General features: G+C 40.1%; 1 protein-coding gene across 1 annotated transcript in view; it reads right to left on the bottom strand.

The window, feature by feature from the left end:
* The window catches only part of LOC137657946 (uncharacterized), a 232,683-nt gene that overhangs the window by 32,079 nt on the left and 181,310 nt on the right, over window positions 1–19,294 (bottom strand). The window contains exon 4 of the mRNA XM_068392663.1: window positions 6,869–7,079. Coding sequence (XP_068248764.1) covers window positions 6,869–7,079 — 211 coding nt within the window. The remainder of the gene's footprint in view (window positions 1–6,868; window positions 7,080–19,294) is intronic.

Below are 19,294 nucleotides of genomic sequence, written 5' to 3'. Positions count from 1 at the left end.
GTTCTGTAACATGTTCCATAAAAAGAGACCTGGATTCTAAGTCAGTCATATTCTTCTTAACTCCAATAAAGTATTTACAAAAAGATACGTCAGGTAATTTCCATGGAGGCGTTGATGATACAGTACCTTGAATGGAAGCACCTTAATTCTAATTATATCCAGATTGTTTAATAATTGTTTCACCCGAAACCCAAAAGGTTGAGGAGATTTTGGGTGCAACTCAAAGTATGTTGAGTGCCTTACAAGGCTTGCAGTCTGAAAGGCTAAAGAATTAGGGAGTCTTTGCAATCTAAACCAATACCGAATAATAGAGGACATTCAATAAAGGTCCAGAGGCAACTCCCCAGCATCAACAAGGAGACTTGTGATAGGTGAGGTTCTAAACGCTCCTGTGGACAATCTAATACTAGCATGAAGTATAGAATCTAATATTTTTAACCGGCTTGGTGTGGCTGAGGAGTATATTTTGCATCCATAACTAATTTTGGAAAAAACCAAGGCCTTGTATAATTTTAAAATAGTATTGCAGTCTGCCCCCGATGATGTATGGGACAATACTTTTAAAAGATTCATAGCTTCAAGACATTTAGCTTTTAATGCTTTTAAGTGAGAAACCCATGTAAGCCTACAGTCAAATTTCAACCCTAAAAATTTAGCTTCACTTGCACATGGGATCCATTGACCTTTGATGTATATATCTGGGTCTAGATGTACTCCCCGGATACGACAAAAATGGACAATTGTAGTTTTACTTGTCTAGAACTTAAATCCATTCATATCGGCCCACTGGATAATTTTATCAATAGAGAGTTGTATTTTCCTCTCAACCATTGCCATTCTAGCTCCAGCAAATGATATGGAGAGATCATCCACAAATAATGTTGCGAGAACATCCCGGGGAATGACTGAAGATATCCCATTAATTGCTAGTGCAAAAAGGGTTACACTCAGCACACTCCCCTGAGGAACTCCTTCTTCCTGGCATTTACTCTGTGATAGAGCTTCCCCAACTCTCACTAGGAATGTGAAAGAAATGACTGAATAAATAGTGGTAGCTCTCCTCTTAATCCAAACTCATGGATTCTTTTAAGTATACCGTATCTCCATGTGGTATCATATGCCTTTTCAAGATAAAAAAAAGACTGTCACATGGTGCTGTTTAGAAGCAAACGCTTCACAAATGGAGGACTCAAGTCGTATCAGCACATCAGTTGTAGAGTGCATTTTTCTGAATCCACATTGCATGGGTGATAAAATACCCTTCTTTTCAAGATACCACATCAGTCTTACATTGACCATCTTCTCCATGATTTTGCACAAACAAGATGTTAATGCAATTGGCCTATAATTTGCTGCTAAAAACTTGTCCTTATTGGGTTTTAAAAAGGCTAAAATAATGGCTAGTTCCCAAAACACTTGGATAACTATTATCATGCCATATTCTATTAAAAATGCTTAAAATAAATAACTTTGTATTAAAACATATGTGTTTAATCATTGCATATGGAATTCCATCAGGGCCAGGGGCTGTATCGTTATACGTAGCAAGGGCAGAATCAAATTATCTTTCAGTAAAAGGAGAATTGTATGACACTTGCTTTCTTGTTGCAAAGTTTAAAACTTTCTTTTCTTCATTGCTCCTATACTGGTGACCAGGAGCTGCTTCACACTTGCACGATACATTTGAAAAATGGTCAGCCAGGGCATTGCTAACTTCGGTTGCTTCAGTCATATACTGGCCATTTACCTTTAACACTGGTGGTGGGTTTGGGGTGAATTTGCCTGCTATCTTTTTTTACTTTCCTCCACACAGATGATGTTGGTGTTCTACTGTTAATGGAGGAAACAAATTACATCAAAGACTGGCGCCTAGCTTCTTTCAGGGCACGACGTAACTGTGCTCTACATTTCTGTTATATGACTAAATTCTCCTCAGTACGGCGCATGCGCAATCGAGTTGAAGACTTTCTTGTGTTTCTGTGCAGGGCACTTAGTTCTGATGACCACCAGGGGACTGGTCGTCGTCTAAATATCCCTGTTGTTTTGGGAATGGAATTGACTCCTGCTGTGTGAAGAGTTCCATCAAGTAAGTCTATGGCATCATCAACACTTTCAAATTGTTCTGCATTTCCTTCAATTTCACTTAATCTATCCCAGTCCGCCTTATCAAGATTCCACTGAGGTGATCTCTGTAAAGGTGGACCAATGTTGGTGTTTATAATGATTGGTGCATGATCACTAGTATGCCAATCACCTAATGTTCTGCCTGTCCTTCTTCATCCACCTTCACAGGCAAGGCTTGGGTTTCCACCACGATAACTACGTGTAAATCAGCTTTGACTAGACCTCTCCTATACGCCTTCCAGGTGGACCTGTCGAACGAAATCTTCAACAAGATTCCGAAAGCATGCGCTAGACTTAAACCAGCAGCCCCTCCAAAGCCCATTTCCTGGTCTTTGGACAAAGTCTTTCACTACGCTTCAAACTCGAACAATGAAGATTGCTCCCTAAACGATCTAACACAGAAAGTGATATTCTTGTTCGATATAGCCTTAAGGGCTAGAGTTGGTGAAATAGTGGCCCTATCAAGATACGAGGGCCATATTCAGTTCACTGAAGAGGGAGAACTGAATCTTTTTCCTGATCCTACATTTCTCGTCAAAAACGAGCTACCCTCCAAAAGGTGGGGTCCTTGGAGAATCTGCCCTCTGAAGGAAGATGTGTCTCTATGTCCTGTAGTGTGTCTAAAGGTCTATCTTCGAAGAACTTCAGACTTCAAGGAAGACAGCTCTTCATAGGCGAAACCTCAGGATCAAACTTATCCCTAAAACAACTGAGGGCAAAGCTCACCTACTTTATTCACAGAGCGGATCCTGACAGTACACCCGCAGGTCATGATCCGAGAAAAATTGCTTCCTCACTGAGCTTCTTTCAACATATGGACTTTGATTGACTCCGCTCATATACAGGTTGGAAATCCTCTAGAGTCTTTTATAAACCTTTTGCGAAGCAAGTGCATGAAATAAAACACTTTGTGGTGGCGGCAGGTAGTGTTATAAAACCTGTCGTCTTGTGCTGCGATGAAAAGTGAACTGTTTGGGACTTGACAGTGAAAAGGGTGAAAAGGTGTTAGCACCTCTGAGTGTAATACCTTTTATTGAAGATCACTATGGTGACCCTTGGACTGTTCTTAATAGGTGTATAATCTAACCAATAACACCAGTGCCGTGTGTACATTCGTACGCAGCGTTTAAACATATCCAACATCTAAGTGAAATTATCCTAATAATTTTGCATTTTTTGAGGGGCATACTAATATATATTTCTTCCCTTACAGGTGATAAATATATATGTACTTTGAGAATGTTGTGTATGTAAAAAAGGATTCTATTTTAATACATTCGTTGTTGTATTTACATTTGTCTATACAACTAAATACGTAAAATGTTTTTGCGTCTTATTCGCCCCACAAGTAGTCGAATAAAACTAGCCAGAGTCTTTTATTTTTTCCTAAAATTAAAATACTTGAGTTTACTCCTATATGTGAACATACTAGTAATAGATAAATTCCACTTTGTTCTCATGAATATAATCTTGACGCTTCTATAGTCAGTATTGACATATTCCCTGCAAGGGGCAGGAAGCCCTAAGTTAGTTCCAAACTTAGTGAATATGACAAATAACAGTAGTAGTGTCATATATTCATGTGGTCTGGGTGACCATATAAGAATCGGAGTCAAGGTAAAGGCACTTATACAAACCCACAGATATAGTACTTTCAAGTAATTCTCTGGTAAACTTCCATCAGGACGACATGGCTGAGCCCAAAAAATGGATTTTGAGCAAAGCGAAAATTCTATTTTTGGGTGATATGGCCATGTCGTCCTGATGGACCCACCCTCCTTTCTAAAAAAGGAGTATACATACATGTAACAAATCCCCACCCGAAACGACTCTATCTGTGAGTATCCATGCTTAATTGCAATAAGAAATATTTATGCCGTAGTAGTACAGGAAGGGGATCCATCAGGTAACCTTGATGACGGCTCCCCTTCATTTTCGCCACGCTTCCCCCTCAGAGCGAAAACTCTATTCGGGGTGAAGATTGCCATGTGTCGTATCAAGAAATACGTCCCCTGATATGCAATATCCTCAAGACCTATTTTAAGGATACTCGTGCCAGGAGTTAGAATTCTGGAGACCTGTGGTCAATTCTCTGCGAGTATCACTGTAGCCAAATATCCCTTAGAAAGCTGCCTAAAGGAACCTTCCATCAGGACGACATGGCTGAGCCCAAAAATATATATGTACTGTATATATATGTCGTCTTCAAAACAGGAACACTAACACCTGTGATAAACTATAAACAAAATCTAAAAGAACAAATTAGTCAAAGGCAAGTGAAAAAATGTTGGGCGAAGGAGAGACCAATGTCCACTTTCCATCAAGTAAAAGTAAAAGTGACGAAAGAACACAGGTGTGTGTGAGTAGGGTAGCTGGTACTATCCCCCTACCCACCCTGCTAGTTACACCTTGCTAAAAGTCCTACCTAGTTTTCCAGCTTTGCTGAAATTATATTCCCTAATAAAGAGCGAAAGGGTTTGTATTTAGTGTCGGAACAAATAATTAGTAATCATCAATCAGTAACTCACAATTGTAAAATTAATGATATATAAATTAACACTTTTCTTTTAATGATTCTGCAAATTAACTGTGTCATGTTATGACATTCTCAGGCCAAGGTAAAAATATAAGCTAAAAAAAAGGGATTTCTGACATAAGAACTAAAGTTATCTATTAGAGCTCCTTGTTTTATGAGCTGTCTTGCCTTGCACATTGAGGACGTGTTTCAATTATCTGATCAGGGGGGATGAAGCTTTTCAGAAATCAGAACATTAATATTCAAATCATCATCAAGAGTGCTTATAAGTTCACCATCCATTGATTCACTAACCTCTAAAGGTACTGTACTAACTTTTCAACTGTTCGTGTACCAACAAAACCTTTGTAGTACACATCTACAGAACGTACAAATCCTTCTGAATCAGGTCGATGGTCAGCAGTTCTACCTAAAGGCCACTCACTTCTTGGAGATTCACTTTGGACCAAAAAACATCCAAATTTAAAATCATTAAATTGTATAGTTCTATCAGAACCATAAAGATGTTCTCTTAAGGATACTACATTATATATTTATATCCTGTAATTGCAAGATGGTTGATTAAATATATTATAAATAGTAAAGGACTTATTATTCAAACATACTTTAACTCCAGGTAATTGAAGTTCTGATGTATTAAATATCTTAGCATAGTAGGTTAAACTTATGCATTAGCTGAAGGGACTGAGCGAGATGCTGGAGAGTAACTTCCTATAGAAGGAATAGTATTTCTATGTTGTAAGCATATTGCAAGAGGGTTATACTGTATACTTTTTCAAAAGTCTTTGAATTTTCCCTATAGATGTAAACCAGTTTTAAGATCATTAATATTCCATTGTATTATGTATGGATTCAACAATAAAGAAATGGAGACAGATTACCAATAGCACAGCGTTATTTCTGCTGATTTTTCCACAGTTGGGTTTCTGTTTAACAGCACTAACATTAGTGTTTTTATGAGGTTTTAGTTCCTTAGACACAGTAGCCTAAAGCTTTCTTTGATCTTGATTTACTTCCTTATCATAATTTTGAATGGGGTTAAGTTTATCTATTAATTTTTGAAGATGAAGTGTGCCTATTACACACTTTTATCAAATAGTGAACACATGTAAACAGCACTGTGTTTCCAGTCTACCAAACTGGATTTTAGTTTTGTTCTTGCTAAAGTAGTTGATAATATTGCAAATTTTATGCATACACATTTATTCTATTTCATGAAATTCCAAAATAAAGCAATAATTGCAAATGCACAATATTTTATGGGCTACTTTATATATACTTTAAGTATCCCTTAGCATATTTAAAAATGTTGTGTCCTCTTATTCTTAGTCACTTCCATCACTTCATTCCTTTCAATCCTTTATCTCATTTAGAAATACCGTACAGTAGCTGGTTACCCATTATCACTAGTATACAACAGAATCTCACTTGTAATCAAATTGACTCCCAGTCCCTTCCCATTCCTCAACTTCATTTACGGTACACTCATTTCCTCAACAATGACCATATGAAGTGTTCTCAGTATTAAAACCTTCACCTTCTACTACTGCACCATTCAGTACACCCTTTCTTCCTTCCTTCACTTTCAACTAATATTCAAAATACTGTTCTTATTGATCATGGAATACATATCAAAGTATATTTTGTTTTACACATTTTATTCTAGGATCCATTTTCTACTAAACCTTTCTTCTGTATTTACTTTTCTGTAAAACATCTTATAAGGAAATTGAGAGTAAAAAGGAAGGGAGTTATAAAAGTAAATGGTCGAAGGTGTGCAAAATCTTTGGAGAGAATAATATGTTTTACAGTAAAGTAATAGAAGAAAGGTTTAGGAGAAAATGAATCCCAGAATAAAATATGTAAAACAAAAAATACTGCAGTATAAACCTTGTCATTTAAAAGCCATATTGTTTTTTTTACTGACTGTCCCATACAAATGCTACATTTTTTTTATTCAATCTTCCAGGACTCTTCTAACCAAATACACTTCATGATCATTTTGTGGCCCAAATTTTGTATACTTTTTCTCCAGTATCTTTATCCCATCCATTTATGATCCATCTTCCAATATGTATATTTCTCCTCTGCTTCAAACACAGTTACCCTAAATTACATTCATCGGCACACTTTGAGCTCTTACTTTACTACTAAAATTATCTATTTACTTTTTTGCTTCAACCAGATCATATTCAAATATATATTTACCTGTCAATATTTTATTAGTTGCTCCAGCAGCCAGTGCCAGATAGTGCAAAACATGTCTGAAATTAGTTGTCTTGCCAGCACCAGATCGTCCAAGAAAAACAATACTTTGGTCTCTACGTGTAGCTGATAGATCACGGTAGGAGGCTTGGGCGGCAGAATAAATATGGGGTGGCATGTCTTCTAGTTTACAGCCTTTAAACATCTGAATTACCTGAAAACAAAATAATAAATTAAAATTTACTATTCCTTATGAAACCATATTTAAGGAAATAGTGGTAATATTAAAACTCCAACAATAATAACTAATTTGGGTCTTATGGCAGCTGATAAGCTGTGCTGATTGGCATATTATATAAAAGAATCTGAAAATCATACACTTGGACACTTGGTATCATATACAGTATAACACTACATCAAAAACTGCTACGGTAGTTATAGAAGAAGTATGCACAAAAAAAGGACATTACTATGAATTTGCAACCTGAAATTTTAAACACATGTATTTTAAAACTTTGTCAAAGGATGATTCAGATGAAAATATGCAATTTCACAACTGCTTCAAAATTTAATAGGAAATGCATTTGCTTGGAATTTTTTGAATTAAGATTTATTGCATTTTTGACTTGGAGAACAATTATATTTTATGTTTCAAATATTTTTTCATTGAAAACCATTAGTTTGTCAAAATATTTTGTTTTTATATTCATGCAAGCATGTCAGGTCCCTTATTTAACTATTTTCTAACCAGGGTACTATTTATTTACTCTTTTCTTATAGAATTTGAAGGAAAGATGTTAGTATCCCATATTCACTACAGTACAGAATCACCATCATTTTCTATATTTTCCTCAAGAAGAGAATATCAGTTTTCTTACTTTCTCGATGGTATCATAAATAAATACTGGCTGCATGTCTCCCAAAGTTATATTCATAATATTTCTTTGTCTGCATGTTTAAATATTTATAATTCATATGTCATGGTTATGCTGAGAGATACAAAACATGTCAGAGACGATAACTAAATATACCTCAAGTGTAAAATTTGCCAATAAAATCTACAGTCAAACATTTATTGTGCTAGACGCATCTTACTCGTATGGGCATTCAGTATATGTCGTGTATATATTTCTGGACTTAAGGGAAGAAGCTAACCACTGTTAAGTAAATAACCCTGAAATATGATGATTATGTCTTTACAATTTCCAGTGATGAAAATTACTGCTAAAAGCCCATATTTACATACAGCAAGTAGTAGGTTGGCCAGGGCACCAGCTACCCGTTAGGATAATAAAGCTAGAGTGTAATTGGGTCCTTTGACTGGCCAGATAGTACTACACTGGATCCCTCTCTCTGACTTTGCCTACACATGCACCAAATATTCTTTCCATATTCTCCTCTGTCCTCATACATCTGACAACTATCAGATTACCAAGCAATTCTTCACTCAAGAGGTTAACTACAGCGCTGTAATTGTTCAGTGACGACTTTCATCTTGGTAAGGGTAGAAGAGACTCTTCTAGCAATGGTAACCAGCTCTTCTAGGAGAAGGACACTCCAAAATCAAACCAGTGTTCTCTTGTCTTGGGTAGTGCTATAGTCTCTAAACCATGGTCTTCCACTGACTTGAAGTAGAGTTCTCTTGCTTAAAGGTACACCCATGCACACTATTCTACCTTATTTATCTCCCTCTTGTTTTTTCAAGTTTTTATATTTCATATATGAAATATCTAATTTGATGTTACTGTTTTTAAAATATTCTATGTTAATTGTTTTTTACTTATAGTTTATTTCTTTGTTGACTTTCCTCACCGGGCTATTTTTCTCAATTGGGGCCATTTGGGCTTATAGCATCCTGCTTTTCACACTAGGGTTGTACCCTAGCTAGTAATAATAATAATAATAATACAATAGAATATTCACCGAATCTCTACAAAAAAAAAAATCAAAACTTTGAAGCCCAATTTGATAAAGCAGGAAATTTTCAGCAAAAAAAATGTTACAACCTTTTTTTAATATCTATTCGTTCTTGTCATTCAAACATGAATAGATTATGTATTGTATAGCCTAAACTCAATTCATTCACTTTTGGAAAATAAAAAATCACATGAGAAAGTGTCGCCTTCGAAAGAGGCTTCTATACAATGATAGAATATACGGTATATAAAACAAAACTTAAATTTCTAACATACAACTTTCAGTGAGTAAAATTCTCTTTCAAATAGTTTCAACATGAAAAAAAGATCAAGAAATAAAAAAGTAGTAGGAATTTGAAGTAACCCCAAAATAACATTGTTTTAATGGGGCCATCTCACTGCCCATAAGACGAAAATAAAAGATTGGAAATAATTCTAAAAAACTAAGGTATTGGATGTTCAATGCAAAATATAGCAATAAAAACATATAATAATAAATATTACTGTTAATAACAAAATAATAATAATAATAAATATTACAGTTAATAGCAAAATAATAATAATACTGTAATGAAATATATGAGAATTTGTTGAAAACAAGAAATTTTATTCATTTATATATAGTAATATCATGCCCTATGTTGTTAATTGGGTAATTTACGATACAGGTCAGATGTTAGAATTATGAAGTGGCATAAGTTTACTATTCCCATACTGAACAAAAAGTACTTGTAACTCCAATCATATTATAAAAACCAGATACTGTACCTATATTAATAATTGACTGACTGATTTTCCGTTTTCTGGTATCCTGACCCTGACGGTTATAGATGCTGATATCATTTGTTATAAATAAATAAAAGGAAATTCAATTTGAAATCATAAAAGTGATGTCCTTTTAAAAATTAAATAGCTCTCAGAAGATGTTTTCAAAATTAATAAAAAAAATACCACTAGCATAATACAACTCATCCTGTCCAAGAATCTTGACAAGGATGAATCTGCCATCCAAACTTCGAGCCTCGAGCAGATATCTACTGTATTTCTCAAGGTGCCAAAAGTGGGACATTCAGTCAAAAAATGCCTCACTCTTAAGGGTACCAAGCAGTTATCGCAATATGGCTGATGTTGGCAAGTCATAAAATACTCATTTGTCAACAGCGTGTGACCAATGCGAAGACGAAAAATAGTAATCTCTAGCTTTCGGGGCATCATGTTACGCCTCCAAGGAGATATAACACTTGTTATTTCTCTCTTCTTATTTCCATCTAAACTATCCAATCTTGTTGCCAATTACAGTTACCCCAAATTCGCAGGGATTAGGGACTAGAGCTCCAACAAATAGATTAAATTTGCGAATATTTAAAAAGCCATTTAAAAATGCTTATAACTTACTATACTGATATAAAATCATGTAAGAACATCAAGAAATATGATTATAAACAATTTAGAAGCTTTTAAGAATAGTTTTAACACATTTTCTAGAAAAATATACTGAATGTGGCTCATGAACATCAATTACCAAACTACCATAACGCAATACGTACAATACAATGCTGTACATATATGAATTATACAGTACTGTCCCATATGTACTTTATTAATGTTACCCCTACTATAAAAAGTACATTTTTCATCATGCACAAACAAAACGTTTTCTTCACTCGCTCATATTTTGAACCATAGCCAATTTATTGTACAATAGAGCACAGTACATACAATGAATAACCTACCTGGGTTTTTTCTTACACCCTCAAATTTTCTAACTATTATACTATAATACAAGCAAGATTCCTTGATGATACGTCAATAAATAACCTACCTTTTTTTTCTATACTGTCGTCTTTTTCAGCTAGGGTATTTTATTGTAATAAAGGAAGATTCCTTGCTATTAATAGGAACGTGTACATACGTATACTTATATATTTTGGGTGTTAGTAACTAAAGCACCTCTCTTACACACATGCACACTACCAATATAGCAGAAAGAAGTCCAAAGTTAAATGCAGTGGTATTGAGAGAGAGAGAGAGAGAGAGAGAGAGAGAGAGAGAGAGAGAGAGAGAGAGAGAGAGAGAGAGAGAGCTACTACATATGATATGCATACATAGTAGCATTGTTCATTCATACATACTGTACAGTCAGCCCTCATTAATCGCGGGTTCTTGCTGCGTGGTTTCAATTTTTCACGGCCAAGAACAATGAAATACAGTGATGCCTCAAAACACGAAATTAATTGGTTCTGGCAACTAACCATGTTAGTCCGCTAGAGACTGCTGCCAGTAGACTAGGGGAGCAGTTCCTGGACAACCCGGCCGAAGACAGTAGGCCAGAAAAGGATCCAGCAGCTACAGCTGAGGAAGTTCTTGCCCAGACAGGGGCCATTCAAAAGTGGAGACGCCAGGCCAAGGAAATGGTCAGACCAGCATTACCTGAAACTTTGACTATGTCCCAGGAGTCAACCAACGAAGATTCTGGTAGCGAGACTGCTGGTGACACTTCCAGCTCCTATCCCAGTGTCAGCTCAGACGACACTGTCTCCACTAACCAGTTCCAGTCCCTCTAGACAGAACACAGTCTGTCTGGTCTGCTCAATGTCCTCGACTCCAAGAAGAACCCCAAGCCTGGAATCTTCCCGCTAGAAACTGGCCAGAGTTTTACCCGATTCCTGAGGGATTTTGAGGCCTAATGCGGCAGTAAATATACTGCAGGAACCTCTGGACCATGGACCGTTGAGCTAGGAAGTTTCTTAAAGGGGGAAATCAAGGCGGCGTTCTCGGCAATAAGGGGTCCCGAGGTCTCATACCACGCCATGAAGGAACGCCTCCTCGACTGGTGCCAAGAAGCCCGAGTGAGGCGTGATGTCACCTGTGGCGAGGGCGAACTGCTGAAGATTTATGCCATGCGGTTGGCCTCCCTGTATAGGTCGGCCTATCCTCACCATAGTTTGGACAGGAGAGACCCAAGGCGAAAGCTCCTCAGAACTGTTCCGAGCAGAGCTGCGAGTTGGCTGGAACAGAATCTGTGAACCATCAATGTCTCTGCTGGCCGTTAGGACACTTAGCCGGATGTTCTTCACCTCTTGAGTGTTCTCGACGAGGCATCCCGTCAGCGAAGCCAGAAGGCAGAGGATTTGGCCATCAGTCGTGAGGGACAGTCATGGCAAGGCTCGTATGTTGACAGGGTTGCCATGGCTGCCCCATTTGTTCGCCTGGACCTGACAGAATGAATTCACGCACTCCTCCTTGCACCTGTGGAAGTGCGCCTGGCACCCTCGCGCACCCCAGATACGTCTCCTCAATTCCAGAGAAGGTGCTGTGCATGGTACAAGAAGTCAGGGCACCTTATGGACGAGTGTCCAGACGCCTCAACCTGTGCCTACGCTGTGGTTCGTCTAACCATCATGTCGCGCAGTGTGGATGACAGTCGCCGCCTATAAGTAGATCACCAGTTCAGAAGACAGCTAATGCCTGCAGCCCTGGGAGAGAGACCATTTCTGTCCAGACTCCTTCAAGGTGGAGAACAGTACCGGTGAGTGCTACTCCGACCCCGTCGTTCTATTCTGGATCAACCAGTAGCCGGGAGAGCCGAAGTGGGAGCAAGTCCAGTGCTTCTTCTCGGATTGTGGAGAAGAGCAACTTCTCAGATTATGGAGAAGAGCAAGAGCAAGAGAGCAAAGCCCAGGAAGTCAAGAACTGAGGAGTATCATAGGGCTTTAAACACCAGGCCTTCGATGTAGATGGGGCTACATCGAAGGAGCATGTGAGTGCTAGGGTGCGTGCGCCTAGTATTCCAGTGGCAGCCTCGGAAATCTTGATTTCCAAGGTTACCCCTCTACATGAAAAAATCATTGCATCTGCAATGGCTCTTTCAGAATTGGCCAGTGATAACCTGTCCTCAACACTGCCCAGAGCTTCTCCAACTGACTCCTCCAGGGCGGATGCAGGAACTGAGGATGTATTGAAAACCCTTTGTAGGGTTAACCTGGCGCAGTTGGCTCCTGTACCACTCATGGTTGTCCCAGTGACCATGTCTGGTTTTCCATCGGGAGCGGTTGATGCTCTCATTGACTCCGAAGCCGAGGTCAACCTCCCGTCATCAGGAGTAGTTACAGAATTACCAGCTGCAGATGGTACCAAACACCATTGGTCTGAAGGGTTTAGGGCAAACAGGACCTAAGGCCTTAGGTACTGTACTGTTGACCCCTATACTGCATGGAATGACATCCACCCTGAGTGTGTTCCCCGTAGTGCCTTCAGGGACTATGGCTGAGCACATAGTGCTTGGTTACCAGTTCGTGAGAGGAAATGGGGTGATAGTTGAAGGAGCCCAAAATCGGCCGAGCGTTGGCAGTACTCCTCAAGAGCCTCTTTGGGAGTATTATGTCCAAATACGGGGAGCCTGTTGTCAACAAGTGCTTTACGGACTTGAAGTCCACGCAGCCGATTCAATCAGGATTGCCAGTATTGAGCCAGTACTTGTTCTGGTTACTGTAGACTTTCCTAAGGGACTTGACACATCTTTTAGGTGCCCTGCTTGTCCGACCAACTGTTGGCCGGAGATGTATAATGATGGCGACATCATAAGCCCGGTCTGTCAAGGAAAGCTACAGCAATCTCTGCCATCCTAGAACTGAAAGATGGAAAAGCCTCAGTTCTAATCAAATGTTCATCTGAAGAAACTACCTAGATCAAAAAGCACGATCTTTTGGGGAAGGTTTTCACCATGGCAATGGTGGATGCTCCTCTATCCTGCCTGATAGCACAGGAGTGTGACCTGACTCCTGAACCAAGCATATTGGAAGAGATAGACAATCTGTCTATCTCAGACGAACTGCTCTTTTCTCAATAGGACCAGTTTTGTCAAATGCTTCGACATCATCTTCCGGTCATCAGTACTGGTGACGATGATGTGGGAGAGTGCTCAAGCACACCAATACGCATCCACCTGTATAACAAGACACCCATTTATCAGAGGGTTCAACGTTTTGCCAAACCCGTCGCTGACGCCATCGAGGAAAAGTGCAAGGAGTTGCATGAACTGGATATTATTGAACCGAACATCTCCTTGGTCTATACCCATTGTTCCAGTCTGAAAAAAGGACAATAGTATACAGTTGTGTGTGGACTACCATAGACTGAATAAGGTGACTGTCTCTGATAAGTTTCCGATGCCTAACATGGCAGATTCCATATTTGGACTTCAAGGAGTCAAATACCTTACAACCCTTGACCTGGTTCATGGATACTACCAATTACCGTTGGCAGAAGACAGTAAGGAATACACGGTTTTCTCTACCGCTTTTGGACACTGGCAGTTCAGACACTTATTGTTTGGACTGAAAAATGCACCTGCAGTGTCCCAGAGAGAAATGCAGAGTATTCTCCAAGAGTTCCCGAAAGCCAAGGTGGTTGTCTACATTAATGACATCTTGATACTTGGGTCTTCTTTCGAAGAACACCTGAAACTGGTAGAACGAGTTTTGGCTACTCTCCAGAAGCACAGACTTAACATAAAACTCGGGAAGTGTTCTTGGGTTCAAGCCAAGGTCCAGTATCTTGGTCATCTGGTTGGACGTTCTGGTATGCGTAAGCTACCAGAATATATCCAAAAAGTGGAAGACTTCCCTAAACAGACCACTGTGCGTGAGCTACAGAGATTCCTGGGACTGGTAAACTTCCAACGGAAGTTTATCCCCATGTGCTCACAGATAGCCGAACCGTTATCTGCGAAGACTGGAGGACGTAAATCGCAAGGGATTAGATAACTGAAATGGACTGCAGATATGGACAGTGCCTTTGTGAGCTTGAAGGAACTGATCAAGGAAGACATTATGTTGTCATACTCTGACTACTCCGCTGAAGCTAAACCCTAGGAGTTGTTTGTTGATGCTTCGGGTGAGGGTGCTGGTGCTTGTCTGTGCCAGGAGTCCTTGGAGCATCCAGGGGAGCGTTGGGTGATAGCATATGACTTCATGACTTTCCTTGACTGCGAGACCCGTTACTCTACCATTGAGCGTGAGTTGGCTGCTCTGCGATGGGGAGTGAAAGCCTTCAGGGCCTTTCTAAATGGTCAGTTCTTCGTGATTCATTCTGATCATCGTCCCCTGATGTACCTTCACGACACGAAGATGGTGGACAGTCGTCTAGCACGGACACTGGAGGACCTGTCTGAATTTAACTTTATTATTAATTACTGTCCAGGTGATCAGAATGCTGCAGCTGACTGGTTATCCCGCTGGCCCGCATTAACTGACTGTCTGTTTGCTACTGAACCCAGCACTCCCAAGTTGCCTACTGGACAGGCCTTGTATAAGGAGGTTCGTGGGGGTCCAGATTCTCTCATATAATCCTTGGAGCTAGTCGTGAACTGCTGGACAGAAGGGTCAGGTGTCGCACCCGACTCTCAGCTGAAGGGAGCCAACCTCCGGGATGCCTTAGTTCAGCAGTTTCTGAAAGACGCCGGTTGACTAGGCCTCAAACTGGACAATACCAGCAGGAACAGGATCAAGGCAATGCGTTTTCCAAGTAAAGTCCCAGCTCTGGAGTTACTCTTGGCAGCATGTAAGCTATTGAACCTGGAAATCTGGGTCCATTGGGGTCCCACTTGTCCCATAGTCTATCGCGATCCATCCGTGACTGAGCCTCAGTGTGTGCATCTTCAGTGTCTGTCTGGAGTGCATTTTAACCCTCTGATCGAGCTCCGCAATTACGTCCCTCCAACTGACGTGATTCTGGGCCATAAGGGGAAGGTAAAATCTCGTGTGCCTGACGCTGAGGGCTTGGTCACTGATGATCAGGAAGGACCGGAGGATTGTCCTGTAATCCAGTATGTGATAGAAAAGGCACCTCGTCAGTCCAGTCGTACACGTGTCTCAACTCTCGGCAGTAAGTATAGTAATGATACAGGAGACCTTATTTTGTGCTCTTGTTGATATAGGGGCACAAGTTTGTCTTGTGAGTGAGTCTGTACTGAGCCAACTTGGCATAGAGTACCAGGTACTATCAGCAGAACAGTTAGAGGGGTTGACCGGTTCCTACACTAGCATTCTAGGCTAAGTCCAATCCGAGGTGAAGTGTCCTTCTGGGTGGAGGCTACCGCTGTTTAACTATGTGGTGGTAGCTGCCAAAGACATTAACTTTTGCTTTTTTCTTGGTAGGAATTTACCGGACGCCGCCTACCTGACACTGGATTCCCCCCGAGAACAGTTGGTGTATGAGGTATATGGCTGAATCAGAACTGTGGTAAACATCATGTCTTGTAGGGAACCATCATTCATTAAAGTGATGTCATTCATGTCAAGCAGTTGTTCTACTATCAAACCCCATCGACCACAGCGTTGTTCTCCCCATAGGGTGTGCTTGGCATTAAAGTCCCCCATCAATATGAAGGGTTGAGGAAGTTGGTTTATTAAGAACAGCAAGTCATTTAATTCTAGCTGACGATCGTTACCATGTGCATCCTGAAGTCTATTTTCTAATGTTGGATCAAGGTAAAGTGAACAAATAGTGATCTATCTGTCAGTACAGATTTGAATTGCACAAGCCTGCAACACATAATTCAGGTGAACAACTCTGTGATTAAGAGACTTGCGAATTATTATGCCTGTGCCTCCCTGAGCACGAGCACCTATTAGGGGTGGAGACCTATAAAATGAAAAATTATAACCTAAACTGGGAGTAAGATCTCCCAATTTAGTCTCCTGTATACAAATTGCAAATATATGTTCTTTAAACAGAACCCGAACTTGCTCTCTATTTGAATTAAATCCACGGATGTTCCACTGCATGAGACATTATTTGGATTTCTTAAACGATTTTTTTTGTTCTAATTTGGGAATCTGAGACCTAGAGAGCGATGGCTTGCCAGCCATACTTTCAATACTTATTGATCTAGATAGTGCAAAATTTTTTTTGGTTGCTGGGCTTTCAATTGCCCCTTCAGTTTTATTTTTAGTACTTCTATTCCGATCCTGAGAACATGAAGGTGAAGGAGGAGGAAGGGGCCTCTTTTGTCTAACAGATTGTGCCTCCATTTCCTCACCGTCATTGGATCGATGAACTATTAAGACAGGTAACGGTACAATTTGGTATGAAGAGTTCTCAATATCTGGCATTAAGAACTCATCAAGATCTTTAATCAATCCAGTCACAAATGTAGGGGCTATGAGAGCCTCACTAGAAGGGGGTTTGTGAGCCCCAACGGAGGGGGAGGAAGAAGCCCCAATGGAGGGGGAAGAAGAAGCCCCACCAGAGGGGAGCAGAAGAGGCCCCACCAGAGGGGGCAGAAGAAGTCCCACCAGAGGGGGCAGGAGAAGCCCCACCAGACGGGGCAGGAGAAGCACCATCAGAAGGGGCAGGAAGAGCCCCACCAGAGGGGGCAAGAGGAGCCCCACCAGAGTGGGGCGATGGAGCCCCACCAGTAGGGAAGGAGAAGCCCCACCAGAAGGGGCCAGAGGAGTCCCACCAGAGGGTGCCAGGGGATCCCCACCAAGGGGGGCCCGAGGAGCCCGACTAGAGAAGTCAACAGAACTCTTCACTGCATCTGTTTAAGATTTTTTCACTAATAGCTTCTTTGCATGTCCAACACTGATGTGTTCTGTAATAGATTTTAGCAATGCCTCTTGCTCTTTCTTCAATACAGGGCATTCTTTACCACTGGCCCGATGGTCACCCTTACAGTTCACATACACTACAGGTGTTGAACACTCCCCATGCTCAGGTTGGGCACACAATCCACAGATCTTATTCCTAGTACAAATACGGGAGGAGTGCCCAAAACCAAAACAATTAAAACACTGAAGCACTCTCTGTCTATATGGATGAAATCTAACAATTTCACAGTCAAAAACAATGTCTGGAAGCAAATAAGAATTCACAAAATTTAAAATAATCATTGATGAATGGGGCACTTTAAATACCTCCCAAATCACATCTGGACACATTTCCAAAATCTCGCCCTCATCCAGCTCATATATATCTTTATTAAAGATAACCCCTTTTGCATAGCTGAAGTTGTAGTGAGGTTTTATTTGTTTTATTATTCCATCAGGATCAAGCCTAAGATTAAGAAGCATTACTGCTTGTCCGTCTGTTTTGGTATTTCTTTTATTAGTTCAAATTTTGAAAACTCCCTGTAAATATCATAAAAACTCCAGTCCAAAGGCACTGGCTTAACTAACAGGATTACTGTTTTTATAAGTTCCTCATATGGTTCCATAGTAACAATGGAGCTCTTAGAATTATTTATTGCCAAAATCGGAGAGGAAGCGGATTGGTCGTCAACGGGTTTTGGTGGGGTCGCCATAATGATGAGAAGACTCATTTCATCTGGATATTACCCCCACCCACCAAGGAGCCACACTTAGAGGACGGGGTCATCCCTCAAATTAGGGCCACCCTAGGGGCAATATCCAAATATACACCCCGCCCTCAGCACTTAAGGCGTCATGATGGCCGTCAACATGAGACCCAGCACTGAGGGAAAGGTTTGAAATAAAACTTTCCCCTCGCTCGGGCACGTCGGGTACTCGAGTACATTTGAGATGACATGCCATCCATCCTACCAGCACTAAATCTAAAGAGGCAGCCAAACCATAATCAAACACAAGCCAAAGTCACCATCAAGTTCATGCCCAAGAGTTGGAGATGGGAGAGAAAATGAAATAAACAAAAGGAAAAGAGAAAGTGCTGACTAATTTAGTTGGATCGACAGCTTGGCACCAAGGACCAGTGGGAAAGCAATTCCCACCGAACATCGGAGCCCAGCTGCTGATCCCTAAGCCCCCCATCCTCATGAAGGCTTCAGCATCTGGGGGGAGGTTTGCTTGGAGATTCTAGTTTTGCCACATAAATTGCATCCTTGTTTTATAATCCCTTTGATCTTGAGGCAACCTACTTGTATTTGAATGTATCCCAAACCGAATACACGGCTAAGTGGGACTTTGTATATACTGTACTTATATCTGGAACCCATAAGTGTGTCCAGCATGTGAATAGTTCTTGTTGTTTTTGGGGGGGGTTATTTAAATATTTTTTTTTTTTTTTTTTTTTTTTGTCTTGATAACATTTAGAGGGTTGATTCCTATGATGCTCTTCCTGGATATATCTATGTCTCTGCTAATGTTTTTTGAAGATCTGACTTTTCATCCTATATCTATGTATTTTTTCTCTCAGGAATGATATAAATTTTTTCCTTATCACCAAATAAATATTTTTCTTGTTTTATGAAGACAGCATTTCATTCCAGTGGCTTACACCATTGTGTCCTCTTCTCAGCCACTAATTTTGTCTTTTTTTTCTTAATATCATTGTTTTCTTTTGTACTTTAACCTGAAAACGGCTTACCTTTGAATAAAATAATGCAATTATGTTTTTAGCTGGGTCCCCTTTCCCAGTATAAATCACGGGATGGTGCCCAGTGCTCCGTTCTCTTGACCTGTTACCTAGATTTTTTGGGTATTCCAAAATTTTACCTTTTTGTGTCGTGAACGTTAGTGTGTGGTCAGCATTCAGA

Source organism: Palaemon carinicauda, chromosome 18 (genome assembly GCF_036898095.1).
Source record: "Palaemon carinicauda isolate YSFRI2023 chromosome 18, ASM3689809v2, whole genome shotgun sequence".
Lineage (NCBI taxonomy): Eukaryota > Metazoa > Arthropoda > Malacostraca > Decapoda > Palaemonidae > Palaemon > Palaemon carinicauda.
Note: the sequence above shows the minus strand (reverse complement) of the source record. Positions and strands in the feature narration are given on the sequence as shown.